The 20,281-nt window shown below is 41.3% G+C and overlaps 1 protein-coding gene across 8 annotated transcripts in view; it reads right to left on the bottom strand.

The window, feature by feature from the left end:
• LDB2 (LIM domain binding 2) overlaps positions 1 to 17,003 on the bottom strand; it is a 208,474-nt gene extending 191,471 nt beyond the window's left edge. For 7 of the 8 annotated variants that reach the window (XM_054391710.1, XM_054391712.1, XM_054391711.1 and 4 more), the window contains exon 1: positions 16,761 to 17,003. In XM_054391710.1, the coding sequence (XP_054247685.1) occupies positions 16,761 to 16,892 (132 nt within the window). In that variant the 5' untranslated portion in view covers positions 16,893 to 17,003. The remainder of the gene's footprint in view (positions 1 to 16,760) is intronic. The other variant, XM_054391714.1, reaches the window with a different exon arrangement.
• Between the last annotated feature and the right edge of the window lie 3,278 nt (positions 17,004 to 20,281).

Below are 20,281 nucleotides of genomic sequence, written 5' to 3'. Positions count from 1 at the left end.
ATTTCTCAGTGACAAAAAAATTAATTGAAACACATTTAGCAAGAGTGTTGCAACTAATCGTGAATGGCCTTTCACAGAACTGCCATCCTACCATCTAGCTCGGAGACGTTGGAAACGTGCTTGCTCGTTCATAGCATAAGCGGAGGCTGTCAGCTATTACGACTTCATGCATCTCTCCAAATGAAGGAGAAATGCCAGTCTGAACTTGTGAAAAATAAAATAAAATAAAATGTCTCTTACAATGTCACTTAAAATGAAAACCCCACAGCACTGGTATTTTGAATCATAATTAGCGGTGGAATCATCTGTATTCATTGTAGTTCCCCCTATCAGCAGTGAAGGTCCTGAGTGAAACTTCAACTAATTCAAGTTTCTGTGCAGGCATGTTTTCATGTGTACATTGTGACAACACAGAAAGGGAAATTCTGAAGGATATTCAAATCTTTGTAATCTAGAGAACATTTGTTGATAAATAATACATTAGCATTTCACTGAGTTATTACTTCAGTATAGTTTTTGGACATATCCTAGGCATGTTTTAAATGTAGCTCATGATAGAATCAAGGTAATAGAAGTTACCAAGTCAATGGTCTTCATTTCAGGTTGCTATCCAATGTTGAACTTTCATGTCAGGTCACAACAAATTTCAAAACGTCCTTTTAAAGGCACTGCACGCTACATCCCCAAACCCCTCTGCTTTTACTGTTCCCTTTGGGTTAGTACTGTCTATAAAAATGGTATTTAAGCATTCATTCCGTCCGTGGTCAGACTGGTGTATTTGCTGGCACGTCACTTTTGAAAACCTTTCCCTTCCTAAAGCTAACTTTCATTTATTTTAAAGCATTTACTTTATTACTCTTCTACTTCCCTGAATCCGAAAGTAAAGAATGGAAATTTCTGGTAAAGCTCGCTATGGGAAGCATACTTTGAACGCATCAATTATCTGCATGCGTGCATCCTTTTTTCCTCCTCTTGCCTGAAAGTGTCATGGTTTTCAGTTAATTCTTTCCAGATACTGCATTCTGAGTCTCCAGTAAATTCAGCAGGTCATAGACTAAATTCAAAATATATTTTACAAGAGGGTTTCTATGGAATGGAAGGGACTCAGCCTCAGCTGAAGGACTGCTACCTGGTAACGAGCTCCTCTTTCCACCAGCCACTCTAAGCAGGATTTGCAATCTTCCTCCAAAATGCCTGTAATGTTCTAGGTTAATACATGAGATCTCACCCCCTCTAGTGACTGGTCCCAGTGAGAATAGGACACAGTTATTTACTGATTGTTAACTCAAACCATTCCATCAGCTTTTGCTTTTGATGCTGAGAATCCCAGGTGCTGGCACACTGCTGACTCAGGTGCCTGCACACAGGCAGCGCTGCCGTACTGCCTGTGCTCTGCAGCTGGGACCCCTCCAGGGGCTTCTCCTTCCCTAAGGGCCGTCTGCAAGTACTTGATTAACGAGACTAGCATACAGGACTCTTTAGTGCACAAATTAAATGCAGCAGTTGAAAGAGGAGCAAGGCAGAGAACGTGCATTTACAAAGTGACAAAAGCAGCCTGGAACACTGAGGCCCAACACAAAGTTGCCTCACTCAGACATGGCCATTCCCTTCCAGCTGCAGGGCTGCCTTGTGGAAAACCTGACAGCACTCAGCTCAGACTTTTCTTTAACCCACATCCGATAAAGCTCAGTAGCACTGCCTGTTGCCCAAACGTCTTGTCTGTCTTTAAGAATAAATTTAGTCTGCCTGGTACTGTGGTTACGGAGCACCTCCGAGGCTTTCATCCCCCCCGTCCTGTGCCCCGCTCTCTCCACAGGCTCCGGAGCAGCACAAGGGGAGCTGAAGACAATTAGCAGAGTTTGTGTAAACTCAGCCAAGTTCTGATCAGACCTGGGCTACTGGCCTAACAGCCTTCTTCCCTCTCCAAAAATATGACATGATTACAAAAGCAAGTTAATAATACAAAACAATGAGGGTGCAAGTAGGGGATTAGTTGAAGTGCTGTAGTGAGAAATTCAGGCCATCACTTCCACTGAAGACTCCAACAAGGTTGCACCTCAAAGGCACAGTGTATAGAAAGCAGATAAATGCATTGGGAAGCATTTTCTGTGAGAAGCCACAAGAGAATTGAGGAGTCTGTTATCTTTGAGAAGAACCTGGTAAAGCCTTTCTCTCACTGCAATAAACTGACATTCACCACAGTCACTGTCCTCCTTGTGACTCTCTACAATTGCATGGTAGGGTCCCAGCTTTCTACTCACTTTACAGTGCAACTGTTTGTATTGTGAGAGCTTTCTGTAATGGATTCATGCTCAAAGCATAAAAGGCGAGCAGCAATATACATTTCAATATTTAAAAGCATAAATAAAAATCTTAATAGATCCCAGATGTTTCATTTCCTCCAGCCCTTGTCAATGATTGAGTTGCTGATGTAGATGATTTTTTAAGATCAGTGGTCAGTTTGATGCTGAAAAAGGTTTAGATGTCTGGGAATTTCAAATGCAATTCCTAGAAATAAATAAATCATTAAGTAGATGCAAGAGAGACCACTGCAAACGCAAGTGGCTATATTTTGCAACATTATTTTATGGCCTGAAATACACCGACAGGTTTTAAATGCAACTGAGTGCAAAGCAGACAGCAACATTTTGTCAACATATATAAACCTTGTTGAGATAATTATTTCAATATAATTTTCTTAGCAAAAGAACTCCAAATAATAAATAACAAACTGAGGGAATGCATACTTTAAGGCAGATACAGAGTGCTGGGCTACTGAAGAACTTGCTATTTATTTCAGCAAAACTCAGACTTGTTAGGCGCATCCATTTTTCACTTATTAAATCAGAACATTAGTGTTTGCTATGCCAAAAACCAAAGCACTATATGAAAGTGTACCTACAAAAACACCTGCTGGACCCAGTAACTCAGGCCATGCTGCCAAGCACATTACGTTCACAACTGTCATGGGTAGCTTGATGCTTTCACTCTGATTTTTACTGGGAGAAGACTTCAGCATACTAAATGAAAGCTGCCGGGGGGGAAGTGGAGGGGCAGGGTGCTAAAGCCCATATTTAGCTTGCATAGGCCCATGAGTGTGCACTTCACGTCATAAAAGTCTGTAAGTCTGCAAGGCCAGCAGCCACAAACCCCACACGCTGCCAGCCACAGGCTGAGCAGGCAGTAAAAGGCTATGAATTTCATTTAATCGTCTCCTTTCCTCTTCCCAGTAAAGCAGCAGAAGATAACAGCTGCTGGAGAAAAATGGTTGAAAGTATTAACTACGAATATCCAGGATTTGGGTTTGATTGGTACTAAACCCAAACAAATGAAGGAAAAAAATTAATTACATATCTTACAAAATTTGTTATTTATTGATACAGCTAACAATGTACACTTGAGAATCCACTTTCAAGGAGTGTGTGGATAAGATCAGCTAAATGATGTACATCATACAGCCTGCCAGATCTACCCACTATTCTGCTAATTTATGAGCCCTACATTTCTCTCTAGCTAAATTTCCAACTGAGAAAAAGTTTACCTCCTTTCTGTTATTTGTTTTGCTACACAATATTCTTTATTAGCCAGTGCTGCTTGTTCTTAACCACGGTCTCTATTATACCTTTGGCATTTGTGAAACAATAAGTGCAAACATAATCTAAGCCCCTGAACATGTGGTTTTATCACACAGCCAACAATGGAAAATACTTACAAGCTAAATATGCCCTTCTAGCTCCTTTTAATGTGCCTCAAATTCATCTCTAGGAATTAAGTCACCTAAATGTGCTAAACCTGTTAGAACAGGTAGGGTCCATAAAACAAATGCTGCCATACCAGCTCCTGCACTTTCTTCTACCACTTTCAAATACAGGGGCAAATGCTCACTTCATTGATGTGAACAATGGAAAAAGCTTTGCAAGGGATGAGGAGCTTGTTACAAGATCAGACTGACTGAAACAAAGATACTAAGCTTGTGATAGGAAAAAAAATATGCTTTAATTTTTTTTCTTTTTGAAATCACAACAGCACCAATGGCCCTCCAACTATTTTATCTGCAATTGTGCATCTGTGTGCCATCAATCTCTAAAGAAGGGAAAGACTGCTGGGCTGAGCTTTCAATTTATATTTCTCAGTTGACTCTTATAATCACACTTGGTGTTCTCAAGCTTAGTGCAGCTATTCTGGTAAGAAAATTTGCACATCAGGTGGGCTTATCCAAGTTCCCATGGTCCTAATAGTTTCATATACTTCCTAATAATCTTTAAAATTATATAGGTAATTGTGTTTCTAAAAAGCCACCACCTTCAGCAGCTTTGGGAGAGTTCTTCCCCCTCAACAGGAAAAACATTGTAACAAGTAGCTAGTAAACATCTATGAAAATGGTAAGAAAAAGCATTTAAAAATCTACCCCTTTTTAAATGTTATGTTTAGATGTGGCATTAATCAAAGATAAGGGAATTCTGGGGTCCACAGATGATGAAAGGTCCCAAAATAGGATGGGCACCGAGTGAGACACAGCTATCCTGCAGTACCACAATCTGGCTGAACCATTAATATCCATATTGTAGACTGCTCCATAGCTCCTGCACAGAGGTGTGCCCAGCCCAGCAGAGGGGCAGCGAATTGCTTCACTTCCTTATTAAAATTCAGTCCATTTGATTGATACTGCAGAAAGCAGTGGCACAATGACATGGAGCAGAGATGATTTCAGCAGTTTTAGCAAACTATGCTCTCCTGCTTCTGCCCTGCTCAGGAGTTCAGTCTTTCAGACTTCAAGCAGTCTCAAGAACAATTTCTATTTCTATAACATGGTAATCATTAAGATACTGCTATTAGATCACTATTCAGAAGTATATCAAAACTGCGACTACCTTCATTTGTGTAACATCAAAAATGTTTAAGTGGTGCTTAAGGTGACCCCATTTCTTTCAAAGCAATAATTTAAACACAGCCTTTTCCTCAGAACCAGAATGAAATATTTTTAACTACCTCATCTCTTCACAAGCAAACACAGGTAATGTCAGGTAAAAGCAAAATCCATTAGACTTTGGATGGTTTTGATACTGTAAATAGTCTCCAAAAGGCAACAGATGTGGGGATGGGGGAGGGGGGAGTTGATTTTGTCTTTTTAATATTCAAAGTGGGTCTGTTCTCACTGGCCAATTAAATCAGTAGAGTGCAAACAATAAAAGAAAAAAAAATGTGTGGCCTTTCTTCCCTAGAACAACCTCTGGTTCATCTCCACTTATTTATTAAAAGTCTTCACAATATTCTCTCCCCAAATCCTCATGAAATAAGGTACATACTCCATAGCACCAGTTCCCATTGAGAAGAATATGCTTGCCCTGTGGGATTTAGGGTAAAAGAGTCTGTCCACTGTTAAAAGAAAACAGACTTCGAATCAGCTTCCTTGATTGACATGAAACTACTGAAGAATCACACTAAAAAAGTAATAGATTTAATAACAATATCAGATATACAAATCAGCTGGTAGAATGCTGCCTTAAAATATATTTGTTCTTGCTTGGCAAAGCCAGTAGGCTTACATGGGTGTGCTGAATGATTTGAGAAGTAATGAAACACTAAACAGTCATCTTCCAAGACCCTAGACTATTATGGTACTTTCTAGTCAGATAATTATTTGTAGTGCATAAATACATGCAATATAAATTAAAACATTTTGAGTCGTGATATCAAAATGAATGTGGTATATTTAGATTTGGGTTAGAAGGTATTTTAAGTACTACTATCCAGATTTAGCATTCAGTTAGTTACAATACAGAGCACAATATTAAAAATGGGCTATAAGTACAGACCACAACTCCATGATGCTAGCACTGCACAAGAACAGAGAAGGTGGCCCCAGCCCCAAGAATCTTGTCAGGGTCCACATCATCAAGACAGGGTTGTGCATGAGCAACAGTAGCCACCTAAGATCATAAAGTTTAGCAAAGGAACAAAATACTTATACAGGAAATAAGGTAGGTTGCATGGCCTGATCCCTGTGCTGCAATAGCTTCCCACACTGGCATGTTAAATGCAAGTTTGAACATGCATGTCTACATCTAATGTCTATGTGACAGCACTCTGGAAATACCTGAATATAAGGGACAACAAAAAATGCAGACTCCATGCATTGCAAGGGAGTGTATTCTGCAATAAGTCAGCATTTGGCAACAGAAGACAACTATGTCAGCCCAGTTGTTGCAAGTTTTTGACAGCATCAGAGCCAAGGAGAGTGTTACAGGACATAACGCAGGAGTTTACAGGAAACTCCTCTCATGCTCACGATCATCATGGCAAGAAACATCAACATGCTTGTTTGAAGGAGTAACAAGTGACAAGCAAGAGACTGTGAAGTCCTGAGCCTTTACAGATGCAGAGTTCCTTCTCAGCTCCATGCATTATTGGCCCAGTTGAAAGTTTATAGAGGATTTCTCAGCTAAGCACAGCTTCATTGTAGTTAATGAGCTACCCACAGCTGAAACACAGATCTATTTAACCCCAATTTCAGGAGTTTACAGACTCCCATGCCCATTGCCAAATGCTTACTATATCTCAGTTCCTTTTAATTCTGCTACTGTTTGAACATACTCAGCACCAAAAAACAAATAAAATATTTACCCTGTACTACAGCCTAAATAGTGTTTCTTTATGTAATCTGAATATCAAGCAAACACTAAAGCACCAGGGAGAACAGCAGCAGGTCAGACTTAGCCAAATGACACCCCATCTCATGACACTTCATAGTAAAATACATGATACAGGAACGCCTAAAAGAAATGAGCCCATGACTGCTAAATGTAACCAGATCTGGAAAACATGGTACAGTAACCCAGCAAGAAGATCTCCCTTGATAGTTGTCTAAGAGGGCATTTATCAACACCTCTGGCTTTTACCTGCTCGTCTTCTAGGATGTTTGTGTTGCTTCCTAAGCCACAAGGTGTCACAGTGGCTCAACTGGTAGGATTCTTGTCAGTCAAGACACGCAGGTTGTGGCTTCAGGTTACATACCAGCTCTAACACCGCTTTGTACCGGGAAGCCTGAGCTGTGCTGCACATTTAGAAGTGCAGCCCTTTGGATGAAACAATCAGTCAAGGTGCAACTCAGTTGCTTTAGGATGCTTTTGAGGTGGGTGTTAAATAATCTTACAACACCATCAAGGAAGAGATGGACTTGGTGCACTGGCATCTTGATCGATCTTTTTACTTTGCATTACTAACCCTGAAAAGAGTGTTACGAGGCATTGAAAAGAGCTGAGCTAATCATTCACAGCAAATAATAAATTTTATGAATCCCACTTCATTCTAGATGGAATTGCTAGGAATTAATAGCAATTTATTTGACTGCATTAATTGTACAAATTTAAGACACATTTTTGCTCTTTTTTCTTAACAAGCAGTGCACTGTGAGCATGTCATATTCTGCTAATACTGTGTGCTGATTGGTCACATATTGTGTGACTGGATAAGCACAGATGCGGCTAGAGCTTAAAAGGCCAGAAGGCTTGGAAATTTTTTCACCAATTCTTTCTTATTACATTTTTCTAAAGTAAGCAGCATCCTGTCCCTCAAAAAAAGAGCCCCCCCCCCCAAAAAAAAAATTGCATGTACATCACATTTACTGACCTGCAGTTTTCCCATTGCCACCCAGACGTTGTCATTAATTTGCTGGTCAGTCCTTAGTGCAAAGCAGTCAAAGATTCCTCTCTGGAGTATTTAATTTTTAAGTATCACAGCTCTATCTGGGAGGTTTTGAAGAGTCAAAACAGGAGACAATGCCTCTCAGCTTAGCCCATATAAAATAAGCAACTTCCTTCCAAAAGGCTTAACAAATTGAAATTTGCATTCTCCAATTATCTGTAAGAATAAAACTCCATTGATCAAACATTCACAGAAAGGCATAAAGAGCACAAGCACAGCCAAAGCAAATTCACTGTTAAACTCAAGTGAATAGTCATGGAAATTTTGCATGTAGTATTTGTTGCACTCAGGTAATGAACCTTTACCCAGCGTGTTGGCTTTTCATGGCCCATTATTCACGCCAACACGTTCATTAAAATGGGCTCATGCTTTTTAACATAACCAGCAATGTGCATAGGTGTGGCCTTCAAAGAGTTATTACCATAGTTTACAGGCATGCTGTTCAGAACTATGAGCAGAACTCCAGTCAGTGCAAAATGCCAAGCTTCCCACAAAACATATGGTAATTTTTGCTCTGTAAAATGGATAGATGTGCTATATAATGCATAATTGCATCACATTATATCTGAACTTCTAATTGCTTAAAACGATGCTTCAAATCACATCAACAACATTATTACCTAATTACCCTAAGGGTTAACTGATACTCCACTGATTAAGTCTAGGTAGAAGCAATAGAGATACTGTACTGCCTTCATCCACTACAGCAAATAGTATGGTGGCAAATGCACATATACAGTCTGTATCCTGTCAATGTTTTCTGCATCTTGGTATGGTGAAGAAGAAATGTAGAAAAATGCTGGCCAAGGCCCAAAAGGAGTAGGGATCCCTCCTACAAGATGCTGAACAACAAGAAAAATTTTTGCTTGCTCTAAAGGAACTGTTTTACAGAAGTTCTATTCCTTTCTAATCACATTATTGTGATGCGAAATGGGAGTAACATGGAAGCATTTTTGGTAATTAAAGAACTATGGAAGATGGTGACACTGATCTGAAAAGGCAAGTTACTAACAGGTCATGGGGGACAGAGTAAAACAGTTGCAGGCATTCCTCCACAGCCACATAACCCACCCATGAGACTCCCATGAACTGCATGAAGAAAACACAGCATTCTAGGTGCAAGGCATTTCATATTCCCTTTTTCCATGTCTAAAATACTACTCTGCTTGCAAACCTAGAGGCAAAGCAGGTTTCAGGCCTGCCTTGCCAATTGCACCCTGAAGGATCTCTAGGCTGTAGAAGAGGAGATGGTTAGGAATGTTGCTGCTGACTGCCTTCCTGAGGGATGAAGTATGTTGATGGTGCTTCAGCTTAAACAATAATAGAATTAAAAAAAATCACCTTATTTGCTTTCTTGTTTTCTGAGCATTCTCCTCTCTCCATATCACTACTGTATTTAAAGATTTAGAATATTTCTTTTTGTATAATGTGGTCATTAATATTTCAGAAATCTCTCTGTGACCTGCTCTAGGACAGACGGCAGCTCTGTCTCTGACACAATCCTCTGCTAATGGCCAAGGCCAAACTGCACAACTGGAACACGAATCACAACAGAGCACATGAAATACTTTAAATACGCAAGGTACTGGAACTCCTAATTTTCTCAATTTACTACTTTAGAAAATAACCTAATAAAAGTGGAGCTAGAAAAAAATCAGACGTTTTAAAGCCCAAAAGAAAAATCTGCTGCACAGGTGATGCAAGACTGCAAATAATAACACTCAAACTGGAACAGTTGGTTTTCCCATGGGTTTTGGCTTTGTTTTGTTTTGGTTTGAAGAATGAGCATATTAGATCTACAATTAGTTCTATTCTTGGGTCTACCTGAATCAGAAGTTTCCAAACATGACCAATTTTAGCACATACAATGTTTCATTTGCCATCTGAATGCAACAGGTAAGGTCATCTAACTAGCCTGTGCAGTTCTTCCTGGATCATGAAGGATGCTTTAGCCTGCAGCTAGCAGCTGTGTAAGACAAAAGGGATATGGACAGATACTGAATCTGCTGCACATTAGTAATATGAAGGCAAAACTATACCCAGAGACTAGATTTCCCCTTTCCCTTTTTAAACACACACGCACACACACACAGTATGGCCAGATTTGGATGTTTCTGTTCAGCTTACTAGGCTTGGCAAGCTGACTCTGTAGCTTAAAACTGGGAAAGATGAATATCAGCAGGTACTGCAGATCATTGTGATAGGTATTACAGCAATCTTCTAATTTATTAGTTGCTTGGAAAGATGCAAAGACCTAACTATGTGGTATGCAGTAACCATGCAGTAGATTTTAAGTACACTTAGAAGCCTACATAAAATTGTATTTTTACTGTGTTAGTTGTGAGACTGTGACTCTACCCTGGCCAAGTACCTGGATGTGAATATTGACATGAGAAAGACCTTAGAGGGAAGTTCTACTTTGATACTTCCATTTTGGCTGTAGTTATCAGAGTTATTCATAAAGAGAACTGCTATGTTCAAATCACATTCTCCAAGCCTGTAGAATGCAAATGGGAACACTATTCCAGCCAGCAGCTTCACCATGAATATGTTTTTCTGACAATGGTGTAACCATAAGTTGGTGCCAAGGCAGCCTAAGTCTCACAGAGAAGACAGCCTGAGTCCCACGAAGAAGACAGCCTTCTCCTGTGAAATGGATGGCCTTTGCAAAGCCTCTACCAACACCTGAACTCTGAAGTGATAGGCTTAGAAAACCACCAACTCCTAACTCATTTAGTTTTGCAAAAGTATCATTTTCCCAGGGCTGTGACTTTTCAGTTTCCCCGTAAGACACAGAAGTCCCAGAGTTATATCCAAAAGCATCAATGGTTCCTATACTGAGGTTTATGGTCTGCGAGTGGTTCTAGGTGATCCCCAGTTACCTCAGACTACCAAGTGTAGTATTCAGCTTGGATCAGTAACTTACAGGCTTTAGTTCAGAAGGCACGACTGTCTACCACAAGGTAATAGAAATGGAAACAGTATTCTGACCATAAAGTGTTTTCTGGAATTCTAACAGTAACCAAGCACAGAAAGAATGCACTGAGGAAAAGTAAGCCACAAGCCTAGGGAGAAGATTTCAGCCAGCAGTGCAGGCAGATTTCTTTTGCTACTATTTTTTTCCTAATAAATAACACCATTGGAACCAGCCACTTTGGGACAACTTTGTCCCTGCAAGGAACACCCCTCTGAAGCTTCAAATAGCACAGGACCAACTCCTAGAAAAGAAGAGCCAGCAGAACTGAGGCTATACACTCCTGGTCTGTTTACACAGTACAGTGCAGGAAAGAAAGCTCTTCTTGGGGAGGAAACCACGCAGCAAAGTACCAGCATGGCTGGAATGCCTGTTTGCAGCAGATATGCAACTTTGGGCAAAAAAAAAAGATACCAAAAACCCCAAAGCATAACAAAAAAAAAAAAACACCTGAAATGAGGAGCCCAGCTAAAAATATTGCAGTTTAGCAATCTACACATACACTGTTTCTGTAAACAAAGAAAGTGTATACACCACAAACAAATGTTGGTTGGTTGTTGTTCTTATCTGATCTTGTAATCCTACTGCAGGCTAAACTCCAGCTTAAATAAGAGCACAGGACTGGGCCCTTGCTATGGTCTCTGTTTTGTTCCTTCTCACCATCCAGAGGCTTCTATTTTTGAGACTGGATCTGCATAGTAAATCTTGTTTACATCAAGGAAAGACTGAGTTTGCTTTTTTTTTTAAAGTGGATTTATGGTTTAAAGAGTAAAGAATGAAAAAGTGAAAACGAATAGTTGAAAAGGTTTCTTTGCAGAAAATTATCTAGTATGTATCAGAGTCATTTGCAGACAGGATCCATTTTTACACTTTTCCACTGATTCTCCCTCTCGCTCACCAGTCCCTGCCCCCAAAAGCTCCCTGTTCCTTACGGCTGCAGTTTACATTCTATATTATAACTCTAGGCGGGCGGGGGGGGGGAAACCGAGCAAGACATTCCCCTGATTGTAAACTAAGGATCAGCAAGGAAAGGAAGTGAGTCTTTTTTTTCCTCCCCCAGCCTCCTAAGAATTGTTAGTTTGTAACAATTTTAATTGAAAACAGCTGCAGCTGATTTTTTTTTTTTTAGGGATGAAAAAACTATATGAAATAAAAGACAATCAGTAAAAAGCTTTGAATCCATTCTGAAGTCAGTGTCTGCCTAAAGGAATTCAAGGCTCCTCTTTTAAAATTGACCTTTTCATTTCAGCAAAGCATGGTTTTGAAGTGCTCTTTTAAAATACTTTGCTCGTGTCCTAGAATTGGTAAGCATTAGTATATTTGTGGGTGAAAGAATATTTCCCCCAATGAGACAGAAATGTATGCGCTTGCCCCTCAACAAAACAAACTCACTGAACAAACTCAGCCTTACGTACACAACACAAAAGATCTGTTTGTGATACTAAGTTGCTGTGTGAACAAATGTGATGTCACAACATAGACTTTTATGACCAATCTATGAAAAATGCATCAGGAAGGAGAAAAGATTATTTCATCAGACAGCAATGTGAGGAAATAAAGTAAGCAACTTCCATCAAACTGCAGAAATTTTGTTTTGCTTTGATTTGCTTCAAATATTTGGTGGAATATAATGTCTGTGTAAGCTTCCAGTTCATTTACTAGCTTTTAAATAATAACAACATGCTCCTTTATTTTCCTTTTAATTTTCTTTACACTTTCTTCCATCATGAAACCTCTGCTTTTGCTAAATTCACTATATAGTCTGACATGGTTTGGTATCATTTGATTTAGCTGACGGTCTTTACAACAAATATGCTACTATTCAAGTTTTCCAGTCACCCTAATAGCACTGCTCTCTTAGCCAGAAGGAAAGCTGTGTTTTGCATATGATGGTGATGTAAAACATAATCTCTTGGAGTGACAGAGAGAGATACAGGGGAATTTAATATACTGTGATACACAAAAGTCCTAACAATACAGGGGAATAAATAAACAAGTGAAAGGCTTGATAACTTTCTGTGATTATTGAGAAAAAAGCAACACCTCAAACTTTAAACTACCAGCAACTTTAAGTGATGCAGCCATAACACACCATAATGTTACTGAAAAACAATTGCATATAAGATGTAATCACCCTTTGTTTTAAGTGTGAGCAATTTCAGATGATTAAAAATCAGACAAACAGAAAATATTTAAACTAATTCACCCGGGTTGTGTATTGCTACCTAGAACTTTAGAAACTGATGACGATGCCCCAACAGCACTGCTTTATTGTAATGTTAAACTAACACATACACAAAAATATTAAGATAAACTGAGTTTGAGTGAATGGTAATGAGATCCTTAAAGCCACACATGGAGCAGGGAAACAGCTGCATTTTAGTTAACCAGAAAGTTAATCAACTATGATAGAAGTAAATAAGATTTATCTTTATATCTGCCAGAGATTATTAAACATTCAAATATTCATTTTCCTTCTTTAAATCAAGATTGTTGATGCATTACAAAATGGCATTAGATGGTCCCAAAGCAAGGATTAATTCCTCTCTTGAAAAAAAGCATGACCAGATTAGGTTTCTCTGAACAACTTTCAAGAAAGGTAAGGTGCTCCTGTACACCAGTTAGTGACTTAGACTCCCTAATTTACTTTAGATCACATAAGAATTAGCTAGGTGGTGGACTTCTGCCAGAACTTACATCATAAAACCACCCCCTGCCTGGGTGTGATTGGAATTCTTCACCTAAGACTGACCCTGAATTTAAAAAGGCCGTTGGAGGTTCTGCCTGAGGAGCCCATAAAGTTGTAAGAAGTTTGCAGACCACAAGTTAGCGCACCCAGCACAGGCTAGAGTTGCTAATTCTTTACTTTCATGACCAGCACTTCTCCCTAAAGAAAGTAAGAGCAACACAGATAGCTACACTGCATCTAAATGACCTTTCTTTATCACTCTGTATTTTGTCTGCTTAATACACTAGGCACATCCTTCACACTGACTATTATTCCCTTCCACCCAAAGCTGACACAAACAGGACTGGATGCAGCAGATTTCTCAGGGAGGGTCCCCAAGTGCAGAGACACTTTGAGGACACTTCTACCTCCCCCAACATACCATAGACCCTGCTGCTGGGAGAGTAGGAGTAGAAATGACATTTACCAGTGGATTGCCTAACGGTGAGCTCTCTCCTCTTTTTTTTTTTTTTTGGGGGGGAGGGGGGGGGTGGTGTAATAATTTCTCACCTACCTGCAAGCTCTGGAAAGCAGCTGCAGAAACTCACTACTAAGGTGGACTTTACAGATGGAATGAAGAAAACAGACATGACAGACAGATATTCCTGTCATTGGCTCTCCATCCATCCTCTGTAGAACTTTATTAAATTATGTGCATTTTGCTCTGCCTTCTTACTTCCACCACTGCAAGGGAGAGCAGAGAATATGACTATAAAGAATTACTAAGAACTTTTTAATTTTGTAGGAAAACAGGAACATCCCAAAATGCTTTCCAAGGTTATATTCGGGATAAGGAGTTGTAGGTTCCCATGTTTTAACCTATCCTCACTTGCCACTGGCTTTCTCCACAAGCTGGGTCCAAGTGGAATCTGCCACTGCTCACAGTCTTTTGGAGAGTTTCTTTGTAATTCCTTTTCCCTTAAGCTGCTTTGCTTGTGCTCACCTACCCCCTGGGGCTCACAGAGTACAAGCAGCCTCCTTCAGAGACCAGTGCCTACATTATTCCAAAGCCTGCCAGAAGAAAAACGTTCATGCAGTAAGCCTCTATCACCCACAGCACAGGCACATTCCTTCCATTTCATACAAGGCTCCATCGGTCTGGACTCAAAAAATTCAGAGCTAGTTATGCACGTTCCAGAAGCCTTCAGATACCAATCCCAAATATGCTTAGAAGTGCATAAAATTGATGTGAAACTTCCACTCCCAACCTGCCCCAGAAGCCAGCATGATTCTTTGCAGGTTATCTACACCTAGTCACTGTAAGTGTCCCAGGCAACTAATTTAATTTTTTTTTATTAAGCAAGGTGTTTCAGTTGGAAGATGAATGAGATGAGATGAGGACAGCTAGAAAACACACTTCAGCAAACAACAATGCTTTCAGCACAGAGCTCAGACATTATAAAACACAGAACCAGAATGTAAACACTGAACAATCACAAGGCAGGAGTATTTCTACTCTGGCATAAGGCCTTCATTAACTGAACACTGCCTGTCAAAGTAAAATGCTGCTGAAACCTATGACAGCACTAGCAAGGAAGAGTGGGTTATTGCTCTTTGCCCATCACAATCCATGTGAACGTGCACAACAGAAACTGCAATTAAATGCTCTGAAGTCTAACTCAACACACCTCAGCAACACGGGAGGGGGGAGTTGTTTCACAAGTCACTCCAAAACTTTTCCAGTGTAACATCTGTAAAGGAGCTATAATCAGAAAATGGACAATTATCAGAACTACCACTAAAGTAATATGTTAAAAGGCTAAATTAGTACTAACAGCTTTTCGGAATAGCTTGTACATAAAACCCTGAAGGAATCACTTAATAATACATATTGTTTAGATTTTTTTCACTTGAAAAAGGCTAGACATTAGTACATCAATATGTACAGGAATGTCAGGAGCAGAGTTGTAAGACACTGACAAATCAACAGCAGCAAATGAGCCTCCCACAGCCCCTCACTGTATCTCAACGGCAGTGACCCTCTGCCATCAACAACCTGGAGCAAAACTGACAAACAGTTGCCATGATTTGGGAGCAACCAGCTCCTTGCAGCTTTTAACCAGCACCACAAAGTGCATTTACCAGCTACTTCAGAGCAGTGTTTTAAAGAAGAGCAGTGGTAAGGGTGTTGGGAAACAGTTACCCCGCAGCGCTGCCCAATCAGAAAGCAGGTCACAGCTCGTTAGCTGTATCATATACGTTAAACGTCACAGACTCGCCATGGCTTAGCTGACAATTCAACCTGTGTTTTATTTATGATAACCTCATGTTCCCTTAAAGAATTACAACACAACAAACGGATCAACCCGAGATCCTTCACCATGCTTTATGGCACGACTCTGGCAGATATTTGCCTAGATAAAGCTGTTCACTGTAAAAGATTAATACTTTTTGAAAGTGTTTTCAGAGCACCACTAGTAAACTACTATGAAAAATTGCAGCACCGAGAATGTTTGCTGCACAAACACAGACACCTGGCCAGAAATGCAGACTGATTCAGTCCATACACTTTTCAGCAGACTAAAAAGTGTGCTTTATTTAACCACATAAATAACAAGATGCAGGCTCCACTATGTTTGGGGTTTTTTTTCTTTTCTTTTCTTTTCTTTTCTTGTCTTTTTTCTTTTCTTTCCCTTCAAGTGACAAAAGTATTTCCCCTTCTCATTCAGCATATTCTTTGTGGTGGCTGATCTAGATTTAGAAGCCACTAACAAACTATACAAAGCATAACCAGCAGTAAATGTAGTTTACATTATTGGGTACTTTTGACAGCTATACGATAAAGTCATGAACCGATCACCTCTCCCGCTAAAAGCAACTGCATTCTAAATGTAAACATGAATTTCTCTTGTTGTGCTGAGCATGTGTTCTTCAAGTGCAGCCCAGGAATAAGTTTTCAAAACTCTGCCCCTGTTTTCTGTTATCGTTCATTTATAATTTCAACGAGTTCACAAAACAAAACCAGAGAAAGGCTCCTTTCTCCCCCTAAACCTGCAACATTTCTGAATTAGTTTTGTGCAAAAGCTCAGGCAATACCTTGCAGTGTTATAGCTGTAAATGGCAGTAGGACAAATCCTGAGCAAACAACACACTGAAGCAGAGAAATTTCCTGAGACCAGTATTGTAATCAATCCTGAAGTGCTGTACTGTAATTTCAAGATTTCAGCCTAAGCTGCTATCTCCTCAAAGAGTTGCTCTGCGTGGAAACATAATGAGGGATTACCCAACTAAACTACTAAATTAATTAGGGTCCATGCCTGTATATGCTGCACTGTCTAGTGGGACACTTCAGCTGGAATTCGGGATGAAACCTAACAAGGTCCATGCACAGTAAAAGAAGGCTGAGGGACTTACCTCCGTCCGCGACTGGAGCCTCTTGTTCATTTCATATATTCGGTACTCTGGTTGCACCATGTATGGTGTGTGTCTCCTATAAAATGGGCCAAAAGGAGAAGAATAGAAAGGGTCATGTGGTGTGCTGGACATCTTGCCTGCTTGCAGAGATTCAAGCTACACAGAGTATCATCAACATCCATACAGAGCACATGGGCTGTGTGTTCTTCACAGTACAAAGTAGCAGCGCGCACACGCACACACATCCAGGCTGCACGCACTGGCTGGGAACTGCTGTGGGAGCCTCTATAGCGGGAGACGGGGGGGCGGGGGAGCGGGAGCGGGAGCGCTCAGGCTCCGGAGAGAGGGAGAGACTGGAGAGCTTCAGGCACCACCGCTCCTTTTTAAAGCAGCAGTTTCTCGAGGGGTCATTTCCTGTCCACGCTGCCGACTAGTTCCAAAATATCAGGTCCCTCCCCGCTTGACAGGGGTCTAAGGTTGAGGTTTGATTTTTCCCAGGCAGGACCCCTCAAGGAAGCTGGCAGCAGCGCTGGTTAGCATATAGGTGGTTTAAAAGCTGCCTGAGCCAATCCCCCTCTGCTAGGAGCACGCTCGGGTAATGTCAGCAATGTGATTACTACAAAATACATAAACACAGGCCACGGCGAGCCCCGCCGCTCGCAGCTGCCGATTCAGTCGCTCCCCGGCGGCCCCGCCAGCGAGTGCTGCCCGCTGGTACTGCCCGTGCGGGGCTCGCCCGGCTTCGGATGCCCGAACCCCGCGGCCGTCCCGGGGGGTTTCCCCTCACATAGGCAGTCTTGGGGCACGGAGGGAGGGCGGCCTGGCTGCTGCCCCAGGGGCGGGATAGCCGGGCCAGGGCAGCCTGCACAAAGAAATTACCTCCGTGCTCCTCACTCGCACAATGGAGAGCAGTTAAGCACAGAAACCGCAAAAATGTCAAAGCACAAAGAGCAGGGCCGGGGAGGACCGGAGCCCCGAAGAGCTGCCGGCAACCTCGCTCCGCAAGAGGTTAAGCAATACGCATGGATTGGTTTAGCAGCAGCTATCCAGTAAGAGGTGGCGGCAGATAGGTAGGGACTGGTCGCTCTTTTCAGGCTCATTGCCGGGTATAAACTCGGGAGCAGACAGAGCACGTTGCAAATGAAAGAGATCTAAAACTGGAGGGGAAGCCAGGGGAGAAGGGAAAAAGGTGAGGGCATTTCCCTTTGGAGGTGAAGGACGAACTTTATTTGTTGAACCGTACTTGCAGGAAAGTGCTGGGAGCGGACACCACGTGAACGAAAAGTCCTCAAAATACAGAGGAAATAGACTGGGCTGATCCGCTACCTGGGGCAGTGCCAGGGTGACAAGGGGTGCCTTCGGATTTACCTGCACCAAAAAGCCCTTGGTGCACAGACCCTCTGTATACGCAGCTGTAAAGTATCAGACATTATTTACAATACTAAATAAATGTAAAAATAGCAATAAACAGTGCTGAACTAATCTCCGATGGGAATTAATTCAAGCAAATGGAACCACTCTAGGAGCAGATTTAGTTAACTAATATGATTAAGAGAGTAACCCCCAGCTGCGGTGCTTGGCAGGAGCGCTGTGGGGTCACCCATTCTGCAGATGGGGAAATCAAGGCACACGCCGATACGTTTCCTAAATTTATGTAATAATCCCAGGAAATATTTGAGCGTGCTATGGCTTCAGTCACTGCCAAAAAATTAATTAGAATCTGACTGGATGTAGGAACATTTTAAAAGACAGATTTGAAAAATTCCTGTTGTGCTTGGCTAAATCTTGAAAACCTTGAGTTCCCTTTTCGGGATAAAGTACAAGAGTTCATAATTTTATTCTAGTGACCACTGATTGGGAGCAGGATTTGTCTTTGACATGCCAGTCACTGTTTAGCAAAACTATTTCTGTGTGCTCTTGTGAAATAACAGTTTCCATAAGAAGTGACGTATTGAGCTGTTTTATAGACTTCCCACAGCTTCTGTCACTAAAGACAGAGCAAACAGATAATAGATAGGGTATTTTGCCTCCCTCTTCAAATGCTCCCCAGTTATGTAGCAACACTATGCTCTCGCACCAGTCCCGTCACAGGAGGTGCTGAGTTAAATAAATAGCATGTACAATGTTTGGCTCAATAGTGCTGTGGCGACAGTGGCAGTGCTCTGCCAGAGTTCATTGGCCTTTGCATACCTGGGAGTAAAGGTTGGACCAGGTGATCCTTGAGGTCCCTTCCAACCTGCCATTCTATGATTCTGGGATTCCCTGCATCTACCTTATACTCTTAATAGATCCTACCAAGGTTACCATAAAGCCTAAAACCATAGTGATCAGGAAAAAATGAGTTAAAGCATTTTGTGGCTCAAGCACCATATACTTCAATTTTAAAAATAAAAACCTACCCACCAAACCAAATCTTATTTTGTTTACAAACCAAATCCAAAGTAAAACATATCTGCCTAAGAAGAGGCACACTGCCTTTTGTAGTTCGAATGGTGGAATATTACACTGCTTGAAAACTCTGTCATAAGGACTTTTTGACTAGGCTAAAATTCACTGTTTCAAGATGTTAAACATGGCAATAATATTAGTATTTTTTTACTTTGGCAGAGGTGAGGGGAAAGTAAGAGGTTAATTCAAAATAAAATAAGAAATTGACAAACTCAAGAATACTGCAAGTGAATGAGCAGTAGGATTTGCTTTCATGACTGGGAACCCCAGATACTCCCCCAACGTCCTAAATAACAGCTTCTATCTGTGGTTCCAGTGCAAAGCAAAAATGTGCAGTCATATTTTAATAATTCCAATTGATTAACAGGGAAATTATCACACACCTACATCCCACCAGCAAGAGCCAAGTCCCAGGGTAGGAACCTGATAATTACAGGCTCCTGCAGCACTTCCAGTTGCCTGTTATCTTCTAGACCAGTGTGATGCACAGAACAGTGAAACAGAATCAAAGGAAAATGAGGTTACAGGGATCCTGACAATGTTGACTTGATTTCCACTTGGATCTGCCACCCTTAAAGTTTCACATCCTCTCCAGGAGTGCTGGTTTGGGGCATTAGCATTAGCCCACTGGAGCCCAAAAATGAGGGACTGTGACACCACCTTGGTTACTCAGTCCTCAAACCTCTGCCTGCAAGGGCTCAGCCAGCCCCACATGAGTGCTGCACCCTGGCATGAAACAAGACAGCACACCAGCTTAGAGAAGCACTGGGGACTCAGACCCACTGTACCCAGATGAGGGAGTGGAGCTGGGTAGAGGTGTACCTCAGACCCCACCAGCAGACACAGAGCAATGCTTTATGTCCCTCTGGCCAGGCACTAACCATGCAGGACATGACACTCCAAAGCGATCTCAAGACATGTTGTGCTGACCTGGCTGATGTCTGGATGCCAGGTTGCCCCCTCCTGGGCAGAAACAGAAAGACCCATGTAAATCAGGGACTGATAGCTCTGGAGAACAATTTCCCTTAATTTCAGGGGAAAATGTGGATTTGGTGAAGCAGAAGGATGGAGGT

This window comes from Indicator indicator, chromosome 23, assembly GCF_027791375.1.
Source record: "Indicator indicator isolate 239-I01 chromosome 23, UM_Iind_1.1, whole genome shotgun sequence".
NCBI classification, from domain to species: Eukaryota; Metazoa; Chordata; class Aves; order Piciformes; family Indicatoridae; genus Indicator; species Indicator indicator.
This window is presented reverse-complemented; position numbering and strand designations above follow the sequence as displayed.